Source organism: Leguminivora glycinivorella, chromosome 2 (assembly GCF_023078275.1).
Source record: "Leguminivora glycinivorella isolate SPB_JAAS2020 chromosome 2, LegGlyc_1.1, whole genome shotgun sequence".
NCBI classification, from domain to species: domain Eukaryota; kingdom Metazoa; phylum Arthropoda; class Insecta; order Lepidoptera; family Tortricidae; genus Leguminivora; species Leguminivora glycinivorella.
Genome location: NC_062972.1, coordinates 13,070,778 through 13,091,885, shown reverse-complemented (window position 1 = coordinate 13,091,885; position 21,108 = coordinate 13,070,778). Strand labels below are relative to the sequence as shown.

General features: G+C 34.9%; 2 protein-coding genes across 2 annotated transcripts in view; one reads left to right on the top strand and one right to left on the bottom strand.

Moving 5' to 3' along the window:
- Nucleotides 1–21,108, top strand: part of LOC125242319 (collagen alpha chain CG42342) — a 281,195-nt gene that overhangs the window by 49,636 nt on the left and 210,451 nt on the right. The window lies entirely within an intron of this gene.
- Nucleotides 14,425–15,743, bottom strand: LOC125242318. The gene is made up of 2 exons (XM_048151091.1): nt 15,237–15,743; nt 14,425–15,161 (listed from the first exon to the last, which is right to left on the bottom strand). Exons 1-2 carry the CDS (start codon nt 15,676–15,678, stop codon nt 15,085–15,087), a joined length of 519 nt encoding a protein of 172 aa, XP_048007048.1. The 5' UTR covers nt 15,679–15,743; the 3' UTR covers nt 14,425–15,084.

Below are 21,108 nucleotides of genomic sequence, written 5' to 3'. Positions count from 1 at the left end.
ACAATATATCGCCATTTTTTGTCATAGCGCTCTTAACAAATACTCATAATTATGTTTCAGTCGAACAAATCACTTTGTCTTCAACAAAATTATCGTCATTTTTCTAAATAAGTCGTTACTATTATTTATTTGTTTTGGGGGTATAATAGTTTCCATAGGTCACAGCGTGCGGTCCACCTCGGTGGTCCGACCGGTAGGGGGTGCATTGCGGCGACCTTACGTTTTTATAGAAAATAGCCTTTTGATTATTTTTATAAATGCCTACATATATGACGTCTATTTTACCGTATATATGCTATATTATATCTTATACTTATTATATATGCTATATTATATATTATACCTTATTTTACAGGCGGCCTATCATGCTTATCAACGTGGATAAGACATCTGTCACTCTCACACTGACATCTTGCCACACCGTGACGGATGCTTTATGCACGTCGATAAATGATAAAATTGCGACCATAATCGCCCTGCAGATGTAGTGTTTGTCATGCTACTGCAGACAACGTCAGTACCTACTTCTTGTAATAGTATGCCACGTTTGTCCGTTTCTGTAAAACTACGATGGAAAACAATTGGCACTACACATATATATATATATATATATATATATATATATATATATATATATATATATATATATATATATATATATATATATATATATATATATATATATATATATATAGCCACACCACGAAAAAAAAATAAGCAAACTTTTTTATTGGATTAGTAACATTCAGTTTGATGTTTGAATAAAATTTACCTTTAAATTCATAATCTCAATTGATAAAATTAAAAATTCACAATCATTATTATTTTGACACTTATGAAAATCACAACAAGATTGGGAGCATTTCGCTTCCTATCTACAAGTCCTAAAATAACTATTTTCCCCTTGGGATCAATATAATCCCTTTCTTTAGTTTATCTCAAGTTCCACCCCTCACAAACATTGCAACGCCCTTTACAAAGATGATCCTAAAACTTTGGCAATACAGGGTAATGTTTCTCCTGGCACAGTTGGTACACTCGCCACTAGATTCATCGCAGAGAAGAGGGACTCACAAATATCTGAATATGGCTCTATTGTCAAGGCATTAAGTTTAGACATTTTTGAGCATCTTGGCAGCTCCGATATATTTTAAAGTAAAGTAAAAGTTTATTTCAGTACATGTCAATAGGCAATTTCAATTAAGGTACAGCGGGGCAATTTTTTCCATGTTTTACAATGTTTGCATTATTAAATATGGTACGAGACGACCGGTCTGGCTCAGTCGGTAGTGACCCTGCCTGCTGAGCTGCGGTCCTGGGTTCGAATCCCGGTAAGGGCATTTGTTTGTGTGATGAGCACAGACATTTGTTCCTGAGTCATGGATGTTTTCTATGTATGTATATATTTATCTATTTAAGTATGTATATCGTCGCTTAGCACCCATAGTACAAGCTTTGCTTAGTTTGGGGCTAAGTTGATCTGTGTAAGGTGTCCCCAATATATATTTATTTTATTTTATATTTATTTTTTTATATTTATAAATAGAGTGTCCACCGGTTACATAAATTATAGGCGTGTTCAGTGGATACATGTAGACCTCAACATCATAGTGTAATAATGGAAAAAATGGATCAGTTACATTTGCCCCCTAGCCGAGATTTGCCCCGCTGTACCTTATCATAAAGTAAATAATCGGTACTTTAAAAACAATACCAAAGATTTACAGAGGTTCCTACACTAGGCAGAGCCTGTAGCCAACACAGGTACGAGTATTCAAACAGGTTGCGCGCATAGTTAGCAATAAAACATGCAGTTTTGTACTTAAGCTGAAAATGAACATACTATTTAGACATTATATGATGAATCTATCTTAATTAAATATAAATACAATCTACAATTTGGAAATTAAAGAAGATAAATAAATAATCTGATGATGACTGTACTACAATACCGGATACTGTTTATTGATTAGCGTCCTAGTCAACGTGAATTGAGCATTCAGTAATAAAACAGTTCATTACAGTATCTTTATTAGAAACTATGACGTCATCGGCATTCCGATCTTTAGATGCAGTAACAACTTCATTAATTAAGACTCCATCTTTTAGACCAATATGTTCTGTGTTCCTTAGGAAATAGGGTTAGCTATTGATTGGAAAACCTATTGGAGTTTAGAGTTCTTATGATAGTTTAGCTTTGACACAGTTCTCGATGCACAGTTCAGGAAGTGTCAAGTGCAATTAGTGTGCATTTTAATTTATTGGCTTTCTATCGTATTAACCATTTAAATAATTCGTTTGATGTTATGATTTTAAACTACAAACGATTGTAGTTACTCATTGTAGTGCATTGGGGAATTAAAATTTTGTTGATAACCTGGTGGTAAAAGCTTGCGAATAGTAATTTTAACATGGACGCGGGTTCAAACATCTGCTCGTACCAATAAAGTATTTCGCTCGTTTTCATAAAACTAGTGCCTACGCGTGATTCTGGGATTAGTTGCCAAAAGGTCGCTATCCGGGATCAAGGAAAAAGAAGTATAACCAAATACTTAACTAACACTATGTTTACACTATTTACTATGTTTGCTCACTAGAAGGCACAATATGTTGTATGTGTTTTCTCAGTGTATGTGTTTTACGACCACTGTGAAATCGTAAAATTACACAAATATTGTTTGAAATATGTAAATAAAGAATTTATTAGCCTCATGGCATAGCTTTGTCTAAAATCAATACGGTGAGCAGGGCTCAGGACTTAATCCGATTATCTATTTTTAAAAGGATCACGAAGGTATAAAAAGTTTGTTTTATTTTGATGCTGGTTTGGCCTCCGAATTCTTTTACTTTCCTTCTCCTTTTGTTAACTTAAAATAAATTATGATTCGATAATGTTACGATGTGAGATGAGTGAAAATCGTGTTAGTTTAACTGTGTACTTAAATATGTTCTTCATTTACTAGGCAAGAACTGCTTCCTAAGTATAACTCTGTAGTAAATTTTATTAGCCATATAATTTGGCAGACAGTACATACCTACACATACAGGGTCCTTATATCACACAAAGCACATGTAATTTACCATTTTATTCGGAACGCATGCGATTTAAGAGACATTGCGGAGTTTGCTGACTATATACGTTGCACCCTATTGAGCTAACCAATCAAATGAAATGACCCGAGATCTAAACAACCCCTAGTTACTAACAAATGTAATAATATATTTTCCCGTTTTCCCATCAGCACTCACTTTATCCTCCTGTCACATCATGAACATGCCTGTATTGTCACACCAACTACACAAACAGCCACAATTAGTTAATTGTCCATCGCGTGTCGAGTCTCGTTTACTAACAGGCTTCTGTTTTCTGTAATTGCCCTGAATGTGACATATTAGTTCGATTGAATGTTACCTGTAATTGTAACAATTGATTATTACGCTAAGGACCTATTCAAATAAAACAAGACTTATTGAAACAGATCACATCGCGTACTTACATAATTATAATGAATGTTTAATACATCCTGACGATTCAAACCCTCTACAGAGGTAATGGTCAACGACGGCTGACTGTGACCAGCACGTTGACCACAAACGCTGTAAAGGGTTCAAAACATCGAGATGTACAGTCAGCAGTAGAAGTTCTGTAACGGGCAAGGTGTTCACAATGATCCTAACACGCTCTTATTGTCTTAAAAATAAGATCGTGTCAAGTTCATTTTGAACACCTTGCCCGCTACGGAACTTCTGCTGCTGACTGTATATTATGAAATCACTAGACTTTGCCCGCCGCTTGCTCGCGTTAAATTCGAAAATTGCGGAATGCTCCATAAAAACTTCCACTCCCCATTTTAGGGAAGTGAGGAGTTTGAAAGAGACAAAAAGTAGCCCATGTCACTCTCCATCCCTTCTACTATCTCCACTTAAAAAATCGTCAATTCCTCGCTCCGTTTTGCCGTCAAAGTCGGACAAACATACTTTCCCATTTACAATCAGTATGGATTGTTACCGTTTCTGTAGTTTTATTTTATAACTTATTATTAGGTAACCGAAGACAATATGAAAGACCTGCTCTTTACTTAATTCTACATCATATCATTGTCAGATCGTTTCTTATTCTTCTAAAAATGTTTTACTCCTTTTTAGGGTTCCGTAGTCAACTAGGAACCCTTATAGTTTCGCCATGTCTGTCTGTCCGTCCGACCGCGGATAATATCAGTAACCGTTAGCACTAGAAAGCTGAGATTTGGTACCAATATGTATATCAATCACGCCAACAAAGTGCAAAAATAAAAAATGGAAAAAAATGTTTTATTTGGGTACCTACATGTAAAGTGGGGGCTGATATTTTTTTTCATTCCAACCCCAACGTGTGATATATTGTTGGATAGGTATTTAAAATAGAATAAGGGTTTACTGAGATTGTTTTTTGATAATATTAATATTTTCGGAAATAATAACTCCTAAAGGAAAAAAAAGTGCGTCCCCCCCCCTCTAACTTTTGAACCATATGTTTGAAAAATATGTAAAAAATCACAAAAGTAGAACTTTATAAAGACTTTCCAGTAAAATTGTTTTGAACTTGATAAGTTCAGTAGTTTTTGAGAAAAATACGGAAAACTACGGAACCCTACATTGAGCGTGGCCCGACACGCTCTTGGCCGGTATTTTTTAACGTAAACAAGGGTTGAGAACTTGCGAAACAAAACATCACAATACACTTTGATATCAATATCTGAAGTCACAAAGTTAACGTTGAGGACGGTATCTGGACTAAACAAAAGTTTGGTGTTTGGCGAATCCAAGAGTAAAAGAGTTATCTCAAAGTTAGAAATATATCGAAGGACTTGATTTGTTTTTGGGTGTTTCAGTTATTATCAATAAATAGAGTTCAATCTTCTGTGAACGAATTTATACTACGTCGGTGGCAAACAGCGGTCACCGTAACCTATGAACGCCTGCAACTCAAGGAGTATCACATGCACGTTGCCAACCCATTAAAAACTTGTACACTCCTTTTTACTGTGTTAAGTACACAGCAAAAAGGAGTGTATAAAGTTCCAAGGAGATACAGATTTTGACAGATTATAGATTGTTTAGAATAATATTTATTATACTTTAAAGATGCATCAACATCATATTGTCATGTCACGGTAATATCACCGCGAATATCTTAGTTATCTGATGAAATAGTAGAAGTAAAAATAAAATAAATCACATCATTGTGAACTACTTAGTACTAAAACAAATGATCCATTTGTTTATGCCCCGGTTCTTTGTATGTTTGTTTTACATATTTTCAAACATAACAAAGAAATTACCTAAGTAATAGGTAAAAGCAATACACTCTGCTCTTTATACTCGTTTGTATATTTCTAATGTATTTCTTCTACTGCTAAGTAAATGTACATCCATCAAGCGGGATCATCCACTGCGTACATTTTTATTTATCTTCACAACTCTGCAAAGTACGGGATTTCATTACTTTTCGCTAAAAGATTTCATTCACTTTCAGGTTGACGAAATTTAATATTATTCTTGAAACGATTGGTCGGCGGTCTCGTCCGATTTTTAATATCACATTGGGTAGGGCGTGAAAATGAATTACCATTTTTTTCCCCGAGAAAAAATTAAAGTTAACTCACGCGCTGGACGGCAAAATATTATTTAATTAAAATAACAATTCAATATCTTAATGATCAGTATTTTGAACTAAACTCTTTGGTTTCCAATCTAATAAATAAATAATAACGTTATAAACAGTTACATCACACGTCATAAACGACAAGTAATAAGTACCTATTCTATAAATATTTCCTTCACGTCATGCATGTATCACTTGTTAAAATTAATAGTCAGTATAACTGTTTCTAATATGTACTTTTCCATAAAAAATATACATTGTACTTCTCACGCCTAAGTTTTGTTTCTAACACTCACGCAGCGTGTTCAAATATATTAGTTTACAACATATTTTTTGTCGCTGCATCTCATTGAACTCTTCACCATGTTTCTATTTTTTTTATGTCACCACAAACACTCACAATGTTGTTTCTCGTTTCAGGTATGTGACAATGTCTACAACTTCATCCGACGAAGGTATGGTTTAAGAAATTAGAAACCTTCCCGAGTCGAAGTCGAAGTTGACGCTACTTGGCGACCTAAACGCAGTCTGGCTCTGTCACACCACTATAGGAGAGCGATAGGTAGAGCTAGCTACGATACGCTTTCGAACTATAAGCGATTAGTGACGTTGGCCAGTACCCAGTCAATATATTCTTGTTCCTAACAAACAATGACATGACAATCTGACAACATTGTTTTGCTTGGGCACCGTTAAATTTTAAACTTTATTGCCGTTGTAATAAAACTGTGCGGTTTAAAATTAGTTTGTAAACAATGTTTTATAGAAATGAGGTTCATTGTTAAAAGTGAGGGTTCCATTCTATGTTGTATATCGTTTAATTAGGTAAAATGATTGGAAAGGCTGCTATGAATTTTATAAGTGGCATGTAGTATAGTTTATACATTCTGGTCAGCATTATCCTATCTGAATTTTAAACATTAAAAAAGATTATTTAATAAATTAGATGTACTCGTAGGTATAGTAAAAATAGGCATTTTTGTCGTTTGCCATGATGTTGATATAAAGGGTGGATAGATAAGACAGGCCCTGGAGGGAAATTACCTTAAATCCTTATGCTGGCTCATTTTACTTAAATAAGACATTCCTGTATTATTAAAAATAAATAAAACTCCTTTAAAGAAATGAAGTTTATCTTTAATTTAAGTATAATTTTTAAGATCAAATGTTTATTAGAGAAGTTTTATCCTGAACAATAATGCGATTAGCATTATATATTTTTTTTAGTTCGAGTTCCGGCCGAGGCTTGTGAGTTTTAGAAAAACTTTGAATGGTGTTTTGTTTCTTTTTAAAAATAAAGGATTGTCTTGTTTAAGTAAAATGAGCCAACTTCAAGATTTAACGACTTATCTTTCCACACTGTATATTACACATCCCTATATCAAAGTCCGTGTATTAAAACCTTGTACTTAGTTACTTAAGTAAGTATATATATGTCGAAAACGCATTGCTCGTACTAAACTATATATTTGAGCAGATACGTTTTTGTTTAATGTCTTTAAATTTTATGTCCGCCACGCCTATATAAATATTATTTTTATCTCAAAGGGACCCTAAAAGATAGTAACAACAAGTTTGTTGCATTTGATTGCTTCAAGCCCGACAAAAAGACTTGTTAAACTCGTGGAACGAACTGTCGGATATGTTCCATTTATGTATGAGTAGGAGGTTATCAATGGGATTGAAAATTGATTTTGTTATCGCTATGGTATTAAAAGAAGCAGCGGGTGTTATATTTATCCGGGTATTTACCGACCACATACTTGGTGACCAAATTAAACGAATTCATCCGACGGTTCTTCTCTCTGCAGCCCTGACACCGGCAGCTTAGGCTGGGCGCTGCCCTGCTGCTAGCGGCACTCTAGGTTAGGTTTCTTATAACGTGTTTTTATATAATTTTGTAAGTGTTTTTGTATTTTACTTTTATATTCATATTATAAATAACCTGACTAATGTAAAATCAATGAAGAGACGAATAATATTCGTTGTCTATGCGAAAAGGGGACAGTAGTGAAATATATGCTATCTCATATTTTGTATGGGATACACGCGTGATTGTATATATGTATCTTTTTATCAATGACTATGCTATACACATAGTTATACAGATGGATAGAATACAATACTAGTAGTAACAACAAAATTAAAATTTTGAAAAAACCCCCGACCGCGACATAGTAGACCGAATTTCATGAAACATGGCTAAGAACACTCCCGACTTACTCAGCTTTCAGACAAAAAAAACTAAATCCAAATCGGTTCATCCGTTCGGGAGCTACGATGCCACAGACAGACATACTCACAGACAGACAGACAAACAGACAGACAGACAGACAGACACGTCAAACATAACACCCCATCGTTTTTGCGTCGGGGCACCGTGCAGTGCAGTTAGTAATAACCCGACTGAAAATATAATTATGCAGTAGTGATATCATATACAGTTTATGGTCTGTTCGTTTGATATTGCGATAGGCTGGTGTAGACTGCAAATACTTTTAGTACAAGAATCATATTCCGTATACAATGTCAGTAAATTAAGATGAAGCAAACACAAGGCCTTCTTTCTCACATTCAAAACGGCTAAAATTACATAATTGACAATATTGTATGTATTCTTAACAACGTAACATCTTTCGCTTTTGATTATTATTTCCAAACACTAATAAAATTGGTCATAATATGATGATTTCACGTAACAATAAGTACCTAGTAGTACCAGTAAGCTTAGACAGTGTTTTCTTAGGTATTTTACCTTAGTTTAGTATGTATTGTAATACCATAGAGAATACGTTGTGCCGTATTTCTGTTACTGGAAATAAGTGTGGTGCGGTGCGGTGCTGTTAGTTGAAAATTATTGCAATGTTTCTGTTTTGCTTCTATTGCGTTCTCGTGGACTTTTATTGCCGTTGCTTACAAATTTATTAAAATGTATTGCATTGTTAAATCTCGAAGTAATATAATCAATTTAAACATGAAACATGCTAATATTAGAACTAATTATTATAAATAACACGAAGGACCCTAGAAAACTACAGTTTCTAGCATTTTTTTTGTATATTAATACATGTTCCAATTCCTTGAAAAGAATGTGTCCACTACCCTTAAAATAATCTATTCGAAATGTATGTACTCGTTAGACATCTGCAACTCAAATTTTGTCAGGTAGACGTTGCGCATTATAATCAACTTCCTTCGTCTTAAACGGCCTGCCATTACGGAAATGACGGAATCATTCGTCACCATAACTTAAATACCAATAATATTTTATTTTTCCATTTCATTGTAGGAGGTACCATAGCGAATAATATTGATGATAAGACATCTTAAGAGACTCTCGCTAGGTGACTGGATCAACGGTCGCATGCAGATGTCCGGCGGTTCTTCTCTCTGCAGACCTAACCACCTCAGCTTGGGCCCTGCCCCGCTGCTGGCGGCACTCTAGGTTAGGTTTTTTATAATGTGTTTATATATTTTATATTGTTTTGTAAGTTTTTTATTTATTTTACTTTTATACTCATATTGTAAAAAACCTAGCCTAAGAGAAAATATAAATAAAGGAAACTATGATAATAATGATATTCCGGTGTGGTAGGGCACAGCACAGCGGATATCATCTCGCTCGAATCTAGAGTAGAGTCCAACTGAGGAAGTACCTCCGCCTTACAGAAGACCACAGCCAAAGAGCACTAGACCCTACTCATAGTGTTGTGTTCCTGCCAGTCAGTAAGGCTGCCAGAGATCAACGAGGGTGCGGTGTGCTAGTGACGGAAGGACCTACGGAACTAATTTGTTCCGTTTGCTGTGTAATTAACACAGCAAAAAACGGTGTACAAGTTTCTAATGGGTTGGCAACGCGCACGTGACCCTCCTTGAATTGCAGGCGTCCATAAGTGACGGTGACCGCTTTCCATCAGGCGGACCGTATGCTTGTTTGCCACCAACCAACCTAGTATAAAAAAAGTACTCGAAATTTCAAAGTCCGCTGTTATTGTGCACGAAGCCTAACTGGCAGGATTTGCGTCGTCAGGCAGGCTGCTTTTTACGACTCATAAACAACGGGAGTTGTGTCTTGTCTTCTACAGTAACTTTGTTTTGCATTTTTTCCTCAGAGAGCTTAATATTTTTTATAACTTTATTAAGTTAGGATATATTTTTGTGTTTGATTTGTTTGATTTTGTGTTCAACAAAGGTATTGAGTAGATTGGGGCTTTATTTTGGAGACGCGGACGTGAGGATTTGAGTGATAAAATTTATGTGAAGAAATACTTACCCCCTTATTCATAAACGTACTTTAAAGTTATCAAGCCGATAAAGTTCGTTTGTCCCTTTCCGACGTATTGATGCGATAGAAAAGGACAAACGAACTTTATCGGCTTGATAACTTTAGACTCTTTAGAGTATGTTTATGAATAAGGGGGTAAAAGGTTATATTTATTGTTGGTACGACAGGTATTTAGCGCAACTCTACTGCCGACTGCATTGCCGATTTTGATTTTGAAAATTGAATTGGTGAAGAATTTCAGACAAAGATACATGACAATAAATATGCAAAAATATCAATCAGTCAATCCAGAACAAATTACAGTAGACAAGATGAGTACCTAACTGTCGTTTAACCATAACCGCAAATCGAAAAAAAAAACATTGACATGACAGATGTCACAGAAGTCTATTTATCATTATCATATATGTATTACTTTCATATTTTGGCGTTATCTAAAAACGATTGTCACGTGGTGAGATGCCAGATCACAATTATCACAAAGTTCTTTGTTTGACTGAACATAATAATGTTTGATAAAATGTGATGTGACACAAAATGTTAAGGGCACAACTACCCACGTGCACGGGCAGACTTCTGCTATAAAAGAGTATTAAATATGACCTTTACGTAAAGTAATGCCAGTAATTATTTTGCTTTCGTACTTTAAAATTTGCTTCATAAAAGAGGAATTTTTCAAGCATTGGAAGCAACGTACATTTAACTACTTAGCACAAATTGTTGTCGTAAAATAAACTTTTTAACAAAAAATAAAACCGCCTTCAAAAATAAGCGCGTTACAAAACACGGAGAAACTAAAAAGCCAAAAATAATAAACCTTTCAATTCAGATTTCTTATCGTATTGCAATAAGCTAAACATCCAAATTATAAACAAATCAATTATTTTTGTAGTCGGTACCAGACCTGTTCGTCGCCTTGCTATTGCCTGTTTGCCCCACCCAACCATACACAGGCTGGTACCGACTCCAAAAATAATTGATTTGTTTATAATTTGGATGGTTTAGCTTATTGCAATACGATAAGAAATCTGAATTGAAAGGTTTATTATTTTTGGCTTTTTAGTTTCTCCGTGTTTTGTAACGCGCTTATTTTTGAAGGCGGTTTTATTTTTGTTAAAAAGTTTATTTATTTGTTGATTTTTAGTGGTTCCTAGTGATATTATATGTATCAGTCCGAATACATGTACAGTAGTGAAAGAATTATCCTTTAACTCCTAACCATTGAGGAGTTGACCTTCCATCATCAGCTCAGCGACATAAAATTATTACCATCAGACGTAAATACTGGTGTACCTTTGAAAAATAGACTAAAAACATTACATGTGCCTATAACATTTGAAGAGTTCCCTCGATTTCTCCAGGATCCCATCATCAGACCCTGACTTGGTGCCAATGGGACCATCTCGGGGTTATACCGGTTCAATCAAAAAAAAAAAATTTGAAAATCGGTCCACGATTCTCGGAGATATCGAATAACATACATACAAAAAAAAAAAAAAAAAAATTCAGTCGAATTGAGAACCTCCTCCTTTTTTGAAGTCGGTTAAAAACGTACGCAGGTGTTAAAAAATTGTGTTGTGTTAAGTATATTTCTCATTTTATGCATGTTTTTGAGTAAAGCATTTCCCGGATCTCCCCCTTTGCTTAATCTAAGAATAATATCAGTAAAGGAAGTAAAAGTTGCAGTTACTTAGTTGATAAATTGCTTACTTTTTATCGTTCGACGTTCCCCCGTATACTTATACAGGACGCAAAACAACTCTGCGTAAAACTTTAACTTCTAAAAGTTGTCGACAGTGTTAGCAAATATCAAAACATTACTCCCAGTTAATATAAGACTTGTTTCATAATGTCTAAGGTTTAAATTTAAATATCCAAGAAGGTAATTTTATGCTCAAATTTCGTTTGCAGCTGTTGTAATTCTATTTACAAGGGTATTGTAGACAATTTCTTTCTTGAGTCGTGAAGTTTCGCAGAGAGACGTTTCTTGCTGTCTGTGGATTATGGAAATTATGACAAAATTTCTTCCAGGGTAGCCAACGTCACAATCGCTTACGCTTCCCGAGCGTTTCGTAACTCGCTCCCTACCGCTCTTATGTAGTGGCGCGACGAAGATAGACTGCGTTTCGATCACCACGTAGCGTCAACGATTGTCAGTTCAGCTAGGCCGACAGGATATCATTAGTATCATTACTTAAGCGCTGACTAAGCACTTAGTCAGAAACGTTTCGGTAAGTCTGTATTACGAGTAGTACCTACATTTGCGTGTTGTTTGATCAAACCATGTTAGGATAGAGTTGAATAGTCTCCAAAGTACAATATTGACGTACGGTGAACAGCAAATTGAGTCTTTGTGCTAGTTTCTGTAGCTTTACCGCGCTATTGTTTATAATGTTTCCTGTGAAATATTAAACTAATATCGATTGATATTGTATGTAACTGAAACGTGTATACGACCCTTATAATTATGTAACTACATTTTCTGAACTAATACACTAGGCCATAACGTAATGCTAATACTTTTTCACGATGAAATAGCATCAAACCACGAAAACCCCCACCCCACCCCCACCACGTTGTCCTATTACCATATAAAAATTACATGACACGGTGACCTTACTCTTAGTCATCTTTTAATCAGGCTGTCACATCAACTTAGTAAGCACTTACCGGACGATTAATAGAATTTGTACCAACGCACGCGACGCTTCCGAAACATTTTGTACACGCGAGCCGTTCGCGAAAAGGGGTTACGTTTAATATATTTGTCACTAAGCTTTATACAAGACTTGACGTTGTATGTTACCCTGTTTTAGTCAAAAGATTGACGCATCGTGATGATGATGAGTTATTGTTTGTGATGTGAGTGATTCATTCAAACCAAGATCCACTTCGGGTCGCTGAGCCATCGAAGTAAGTACATGAATGTGGTTCCGACGATAATCTTTCTATTTTAGCTTTGTGAATTTGTTTGTTAATTGCTAATTGCAGATATATCATCTAATTGGCTAGCTTGTTTCCAAAATTCACAAAATCTTACGTATGAACCTCAACCGCTCCTGATTTCTGGCATACAATACGAGTACCTACAATTCCCTGTATTGTATATTCACAGCAGGACACTGACTGCGCCTGGCGATTGTTACAAACTTTGTTATGTCAATATTTGTTGACAAGTGCGCAGCCTTTTGTTGACCCTCGCGCCTTTGCCATAACGGGATGGGCGCATTGTCTTTTGTAAAACTATGCAAAACAGCATACCTATTTTTTGTTCAACATGATTCTTGGGTGGCTAGTTTTGTAAAATAATTTGGAGCTTGCAAATTCTGTTTTCGTTAAGACGCTAGAGGAGCGGAAATGCTAAAATGGAAAGGAAGGAGCCCCCTTTCTAGTGCTGTTAACTAGATTTATCGAAAAAAAAAATTGTCCATTCAGAAAAACTCCGTTAAAAGATGTTGCGAAAAATCTTTGAAATCGAGGTAACAACATTTGATAATCTGAATAACATTGAAATATTCTGTGTCGGGCCGTTTAGTTTTTTTGGCTAATTGTTACCAATTTTGAATACCACACCTTTATTTGCGCCATAATCAATAAGGCAGTTTTTGGAAATTTTTGATGGGCTCTAGCGGTTTTAAAAATAAGAATATCAAAAAAATCAAAACGGTCCGACACAGATAAAAATAATAAAAATAAGTGTTGAAAAAATCATTGCTCTATCTTCAAAAACCAGGGAGGAAATAGTCGAGAGCGTTTGTATGGAGAGTTGACCCCTCCTGTATCGTCTTAACCTGATCACTCTGATCAGTATTACATATAATAATAGGAATGTTATACTGACCATGGGACCGATTTTTGAATTTCGAACGCAGGAATTCACCTTTCGAAAGTCTGTGGACGACGAAGTAAAGCTACATATTTTTGTAAAAGGATGGCTAGTAAGTAATTTGTAATCTAGTGGTAATGACCACGCGTTTTCAATTCTGTTAGTGACATTTAAATACCTAGTAGTGGAGTTATTATTGAACGAAATTCACAAAATCGAATGGCCGACATTCAAAACTCGGTTCCAGGTTATTCAGTTTGAGGACACCGTAAAATTGCAAAAAAATGTACGGAATCTACCGCATATGCATCTAAATTAATTATAGAGCTCATAGTACATAAGATGATTTGAATTCCCGTAAAAATGTACCCGGTTTATTTACCCAGTTTCACGTTTCGCCTCGCTGAATACGTTAGTACTAAGTAGTGAGTGTTTTTTTTTTCTGTTCTAATATTGATTTGCATACTCGCTACTTGGTCTAGGTTTACCTAACACGTTCCTCTTCTTTTCACTAGTGTTCCGTGAACTACACGCGTGTCTAATAGAATAAGAGCCCACGACCAAAATTTTTGTCTCATAGCAACACAGCCAAAACCGCATCAAATCGATAGATACGATTATCCTGAACTCGAAAATACCAATATCAGACATTTTCCGCGTAGTGTTTGATCTGACCGAATTTTCAAAATTGTCAAAGAATTTTACCGAACTGCATCATAGCAATATGTCTGATTTGCAGACTGTAGTTGAATGATAGTTCTGAGATACCGGAAACATATTTTTCAGACGTTAGTGGTGTAGCGCAAACCCGTAAAATCACTTAAAAAAATTAAAAATGAGACAAAAAAAATGTCTCATAGCAATACGTCTGAAAATCTTTTTTATTAGTAAATTTTGGTTATTTGATGCGAACAAAACAATTTTCAGACGGAAATGTGAACGCATTAAATTTTGAGACCGTTTTGAAAATGTTAACAAATTTTACCGATCGGTATCATAGCAATATGTCTGAAAATTGTTGGACATGATAAAATAAGTTGTCCACATGTGCAAAAAAATTATATCAGACAAATTAAGTGTAGCACCTTCTCTATCAGACAACTTTTCGATACTCAGATATCATTTAAAAATCGTATTGAGGCATCTTGAATTCTCTGTTACAAACCAATGAATACGTTGCGACCCTGAATTTATTAGATGATAATTAACAAAGAATTTACCCGAAACCGTAACATTGAAGTTGAAGGACTGAAATAAATCGCACAAAAGGAAACTGGGATGAAGTTGAAAAAAAAACGGTTTGTTCAAAGTTACAAAATATTCTCGTATTCAATCGCTGTCGGATTCGGAATCGTCGTCTTCGAAATCACTCTCGACGTCGCTCGGGAGATCTTCAACGTCCTCTTCTGTAAAATAAACATCGTTAGTAAAAATCACGAACTTATTTATGAAATTAACAGCAAAAGCCATGTAAACTGTACCTGTTGTGGATGATGATTTGTCGTCCAAAATAACGTTGCTCAACTCAGGTAGTTGGTTGCCAGAGAACCACGAAAACTGAAATCGTCCCTCGTCTTCATACCATCCATGGGAGTATATGCTACACTTAAAGTGTCTGAAAACAGGTTTTTGGTAATCATGGCAGCAATACGAAAAGTTAAAAAAAAAATTATCCGTATTGCTATGATACAGGTCGGCTAAATTTGTTGACATTTTCAAAAATGCGCTCAGGCTATGTGCTACGCGCAAAATGTCTGAAAACAAACTTTTTCGTAATACAATTATAAAATCTATGTACATTTTCACTATCAGACGTATTGCTATAATACCGACTGCCTTTTTTTTTGACACAGCAGAAATGGCCTCCCACGCAGTTGCTACACTTTCGACCGTTACTACACACCTAGTCGGGTTCAGAATCATACAATCTAACGATTTTATAGGGTTTTTGCCGTATTGCTATGAGACATGGTTTTGGTCGTGGGCTCTAGTACTATAAGAGTTGATACGATGTAAAAAAACTGTTTTAACTATTTAGTAACATCTATAAATACAATTCAAAATGTATCTTTTGTTGCTTTATCAAATTTTATAGCAGCTCAATAAGTAAAATGTGCTCTGGTCCTTTTAACAACAGTAGCTTTTAAAACAATATTCATAAAAGTTCTAAAACACGTTATCAACGTACGTCGAAGGCTATTTGTGTGTTTTACTGGTTATAAAGTTTTATCAGTCATCTGCCTGGCTTTATTGACTTGCTCGTAGAACAGAAGGGCCTACATACTAACAATTTATTGTGATGGTTAGAACCTAATATTGACGGTAATAGGTAATTTTAAATTTACGAGAAGAAGTTAAGGGAAAGAGCTTTTAAAGGAGATAGCGACAAAAAAAGTTAAGTTTTTTTGACAAAGGTTTTAGCCATTTGTGTCTATAGGAGATTAAAAGAAGTACTTATACGTACGTTCGTTACGAATAAATGTATTTTTACGTATATCGTTTGAGGCATTTTTAGTTTTTCTATATTTGTTTTCACTATAATTGTGAGGGTATTTAGTCAAACGTCCTACTTTGTTGGTTACCATTAAGGCGAGATTTACTTGTATCTTTATATGATTTATTATTTATCGACAAAGTGGGACATTTTTCCGTGCACACTCACAATAAATTTGCTGGTAGGTAATAGGTACTTTATATATAACTTTATCTTATCAACTACAATCTGCAACTGCACTTACTGCACCGAAGATGCAAGTAAATTTACTTCGAGGAACATCCTCCATCAACTGCTAACTGAAGTAACTCGCGTAACACAATTTGTTAAAACTCGATCCATCTGGAGTCGGAAAGTTATGAACAAACGCAACTGTCAGATAATCAGAGCAACTGCTCTCTCTTTTTTAAATTGTACTTTTAAAACGATCTTATTTCGGACAATTTTTCAGTAAGGTACAGCGGGGCAATTTCTACTGCATTTGATCCATTTTTTCCATGTTTTACAATATTTGCATTATTAAAAACAGTCTCGGCGTTTAAATATGGTAGGCGTGTTCAGTGGATACACCTGGAACTCAATAGTGTAGTAAGTAATGGAAAAAACGGAGCAGTTAAATTTGCCCCGCTGTACCTTATACAGAATGAAACGTATTTGGTAACTAGCGAGTTTTTAAATTTTGACCTACGCTTAAATACGTACTTATCATTATCAAAAGCATAATTTTCAACGGCTTAACCCATCCCAGGTAAATATAATATTCCATTTTACTATTCCAGCCGTTATGACTCTTATGAAAAGCAATAACGTGAAATGTTTCGAACCAAATTTATAGCATTTAATATTATCTTGTAAATGTCATAGTTGATCGGGAAAGTGTCACGACGGTTATTTTAGTAGAAACTACTCGGTTTTAAGTGCCTATTAAAGTCTGGTAAAACTTTGATGGGTTGTAAAATAACAACTTGGGTAGATAATGATGCTTTGTACCCTTTGTTTTAGTAAAATCGACTTTCTTAAAAATAGGTAATGTTTTAAGTTAGGTAGTATTTTTCTTTATTGGGTATTATGAAGAGATTTATACTTACTTTGTCACAAAATTTTAGATTTATGTACACGAAGACTATCTATATCAATACAAATAGTGCATAAGTTTGTCGTGGCATTCTTAGTGAAGTAAATAGTGTTGAATATTGGCTTTTCGTGAGTTTTCTTGCGATCCGGTAATTATTTTGTTATGTGACTAAATTTCGTCTTTTTAGCCACTCCATAGATTTAGGCATCGAACGCTGAATCAATGTTGTTTCACGGAATTTTTTTTTTGCACATTTACTCACATCATTTATTCTTCATCTCCATTCTAGAACGGTTCAAATATAATATATCTTTTCATCCAAAAATAAATAAAATAAAACACATCGTAACTTTTTATTGGCAATAACCGCGGCAGTTAGGACACTATCTCGTTACTTAGAATCGGTTGCGATTGTATCGAGACACGCGTTGGATAATTTATCGATGGATAAAGAATTGAGACCCAGGAATTCACGCGAAGAGTTTGACGACTATTAAAATGTTAACCTATGAAGTATGAACATAAAATTAAAAAAATAAAAGGAAAAGCTCATCGTGCACTTCTATTTTTTGGGTGAATATTTGGAATATACAATTATACATACTAGTAATACACACAGGCAAATAAAGTACGGATTTTGAAATTAATGTGCTCCAAAAATACCAGAACATATATTTTTATTTTGAAGATAACAAAGGTGTGTTATGATTATATTCTGCGATTTGGATTCACAGTATATTAGATGCTGGTTTACCCGTAATTCTTGAGAAGTTTACACATAAAAAATGAAAGTACAAAATTACGTAAAATGTATACTTATTACCTGCAATTTGGCGTTTTGCATAATACATATTTAATATATAACAACGTACTTGGCCGTGACGTAAGTATGTATAATTCATGAACCTATTTAGTTACATAAGATACATTATCCCTCGCAATATGTCTTAACAGTAAGCCGTTTGCCCTTTAACTGACATTATTCACTGTAACGGTTAAACTTCACCGAACTTTCGGTACTTGCCAACAAAAACATCGCAACGTCCCCTCCTAGCGAGTTATAAACAGTCGGACAGTTAAAATCGCAGTAACCCTTCGGCGCTATCAATTTTCTAATGCAGTTAACGTCAAGTACTGTCTCGTGGTTAAATGTACAGTCCTACGGGTTATTCCAACAAGATTACGCTTTCAATTGCCCAAAAAAAAGATTACATGAGGTTTGTAAAATCGTTTACAACAAGTGTTGAAAACCGATTAAAATAAAATATCACACTCAATATCAATATGTTCACTACAATTTTTGTACAAGTACTTGTTCATGTTCAGAACACTTTGAGACTAAATTTCAAAAAACCTACGAGTACTATTTTATTCTATGTTTCGAGTCCAACCCTTTTAAGCGCAAGGGCATTTTTTAGTCCACAACTTAATACTGTTAGCTGCTTTGTATTTTTAGCATTTTTACATAAATATCATTACACTGAATTTAAGGCAGATAACTCATACCTATATATATGCAGTAAATAAGTGATATGCATGATATTATTGCATTATATATGTTAGTATTATAGTGATTTATTTCGGGCGTGACTGTACGCGTTGCATTTCTATAAATAAAGCATAGGAAGCCCGAGTATTGTGCGGCAGACAGACAGTAATTTCACGGCCATACAATTCGAAATTGTTTCTCAATAATTAATTTAACCATCATACAATGTATTCTGTAATTTCTTTCGTTGTAAGTATCTCTGATTTACCATATTATTTAAAGTACAAATTAATAATGCTTTTGCCACTGATGAAAATGTTTTGCGACTTGTGTGTGTAAGAATAAAGAAAGTAACTATCTATATTAGGGCTGACACAGATTTGACCATACAAGTTGCAGTTTTTTATTTTCATATATTATAAGACATTCTTACACAGATTGACTGAGGCCCACGGTAAGCTCAAGAAGGCTTGTGTTGTGGGTACTCAGACAACGATATATATAATATATAAATACTTACATACATAGAAAACATCCATGACTCAGGAACAAGTATCTGTGCGCATCACACAAATAAATGCCCTTACCGGGATTCGAACCCGGGGCCGCGGCGCAGCAGGCAGGGTCACTAACGGCTGCGCCAGACCGGTCGTCAAAAGTTGGGTTGCAGTCCGTCTGTATCGACCCTAATACGTTCAAGGATCTGTGATGACTGATGTGTGTAAAACAAACACAAAAGTTTCTAAAAAATGTTAACGGGCCAAACCCAAAACAAAACCCAAAAACTGTAATCTGGTAGCTTTTATCAAAACATAGTGTCAAAAAACGGTATAAAAGACCTCAATCGCATGTGTTATTGTCCATAACACACATAAATACTATCGGAAAACGATTTGGACTCAGACGGCCGGGTAAAACAAAGGAAAGTTTTTATAACACCCGCGATTGCCGTTATCCGGAGATGTACAATCGCAGATACAAGTGCTAAGTTATGATTTAAAGCTATTTATTTAACTTTGTTTAGTATTTAACAACATAGGTGGGCTATATATTTTTGCTGTAAACAACACCTGGTTTCTTAATACCATATTTGAGAATGTTGTTAGACTATAAAAGTATCCGAAGATTTCTAATTTGGTTTCCATTACCATGTATTCATAGATTTAGACTCTCGTGGAAGTGGAAACTAATTAATTAATAGAACTATGGTATTAGGTACTTTGTCGTCTAACAGAATATAAAAAACACAAATCCAAAATTTTACCAAAAACATACGAAGTGTGTAAATTTTAATAAAATGGACTAGATTTATTTGGAAAACCGGCGGAGTATTTTATTTAATCTCTTGTTTTTGTAGTTAAGTTGTTAAATATGCTTTCTGTAGCGAATAGTTTAAAAATAAATTCCATGTCAGTCTTTATTCAAATAGCTGCCCTACGGAAGAAGGCAACAATACTGTAATTATTTATAATCTACAAAGCATTGTGACGAAACAATCCGTTAGTGGTTCGCCGGATCGTGTTTCATAAATCAAAAACACTTAAACGGCAGCTTCCGTCGCTTTAATAACATCGTCACGTTTTATTTTTATCGGCTCTTTTATCTGTCATCTTGTAGGGAATAAAAAATGGGTTATGAATAGCGAATGTGTGAAAGAAATATAATATGGTTAAGTTAAAATAACAACTGTGAAAGGGTATAACTTCAAACAGATGCTTTCTTAACTATGTGGAAGATTTCACTGTATACAGTTTTGGTTTATGTTTACGACCGTCTTTTTCTAATGTCCAACACTTTATTTTTACAATTTCCGATCTATCGTGCGTTGAGTAGGTACTTAGGTAGTTACATATTAACTAATACATCGTGTCATCAGTATCATTTAGGCTAGTTACCAGTATCGTTATTTGAAAAATAAATATTTTCAAACGTAAAATAAAACAAACGAGTATGGCCCGGTCCCGGTTCTTTCCAAGTTGGCCGCGTAAACTGAAAACGAGGGTTCGATCGCCGCTTCGTTCATTGGTCAAATTATTCTTTTGCTTACCTATTAGTTTATAAACTAACAAAATTATGTAATCCTTGTCATACTTATGAACGTGTCATTTTAGACCTAAAATTATTGTGTATAACTATTAAAGTTTGTAAATTCTTGTATCAGACATGAAACTTTCCCCCCGAACTGTACCGAGGATTGCCGAGTCAAAACGTGGAGTTGTAAAATTTTGGTCACGACTCTGCCCGCCGCGTCCCGGGCTAGCCCCCAGCCGGGAGCGAAGCCCCAGGGACTTGTAC

What these genes read in the sequence shown, in the direction of transcription:
- LOC125242318 (XM_048151091.1), bottom strand. Translation starts at nt 15,678, where the DNA reads ATGATTCTGAACCCGACTAGGTGTGTAGTAACGGTCGAAAGTGTAGCA. An exon ending in CAAATCATCATCCACAACAG is followed by an intron (nt 15,162 to 15,236) that starts GTACAGTTTACA and finishes TTTATTTTACAG; the next exon opens with AAGAGGACGTTGAAGATCTC.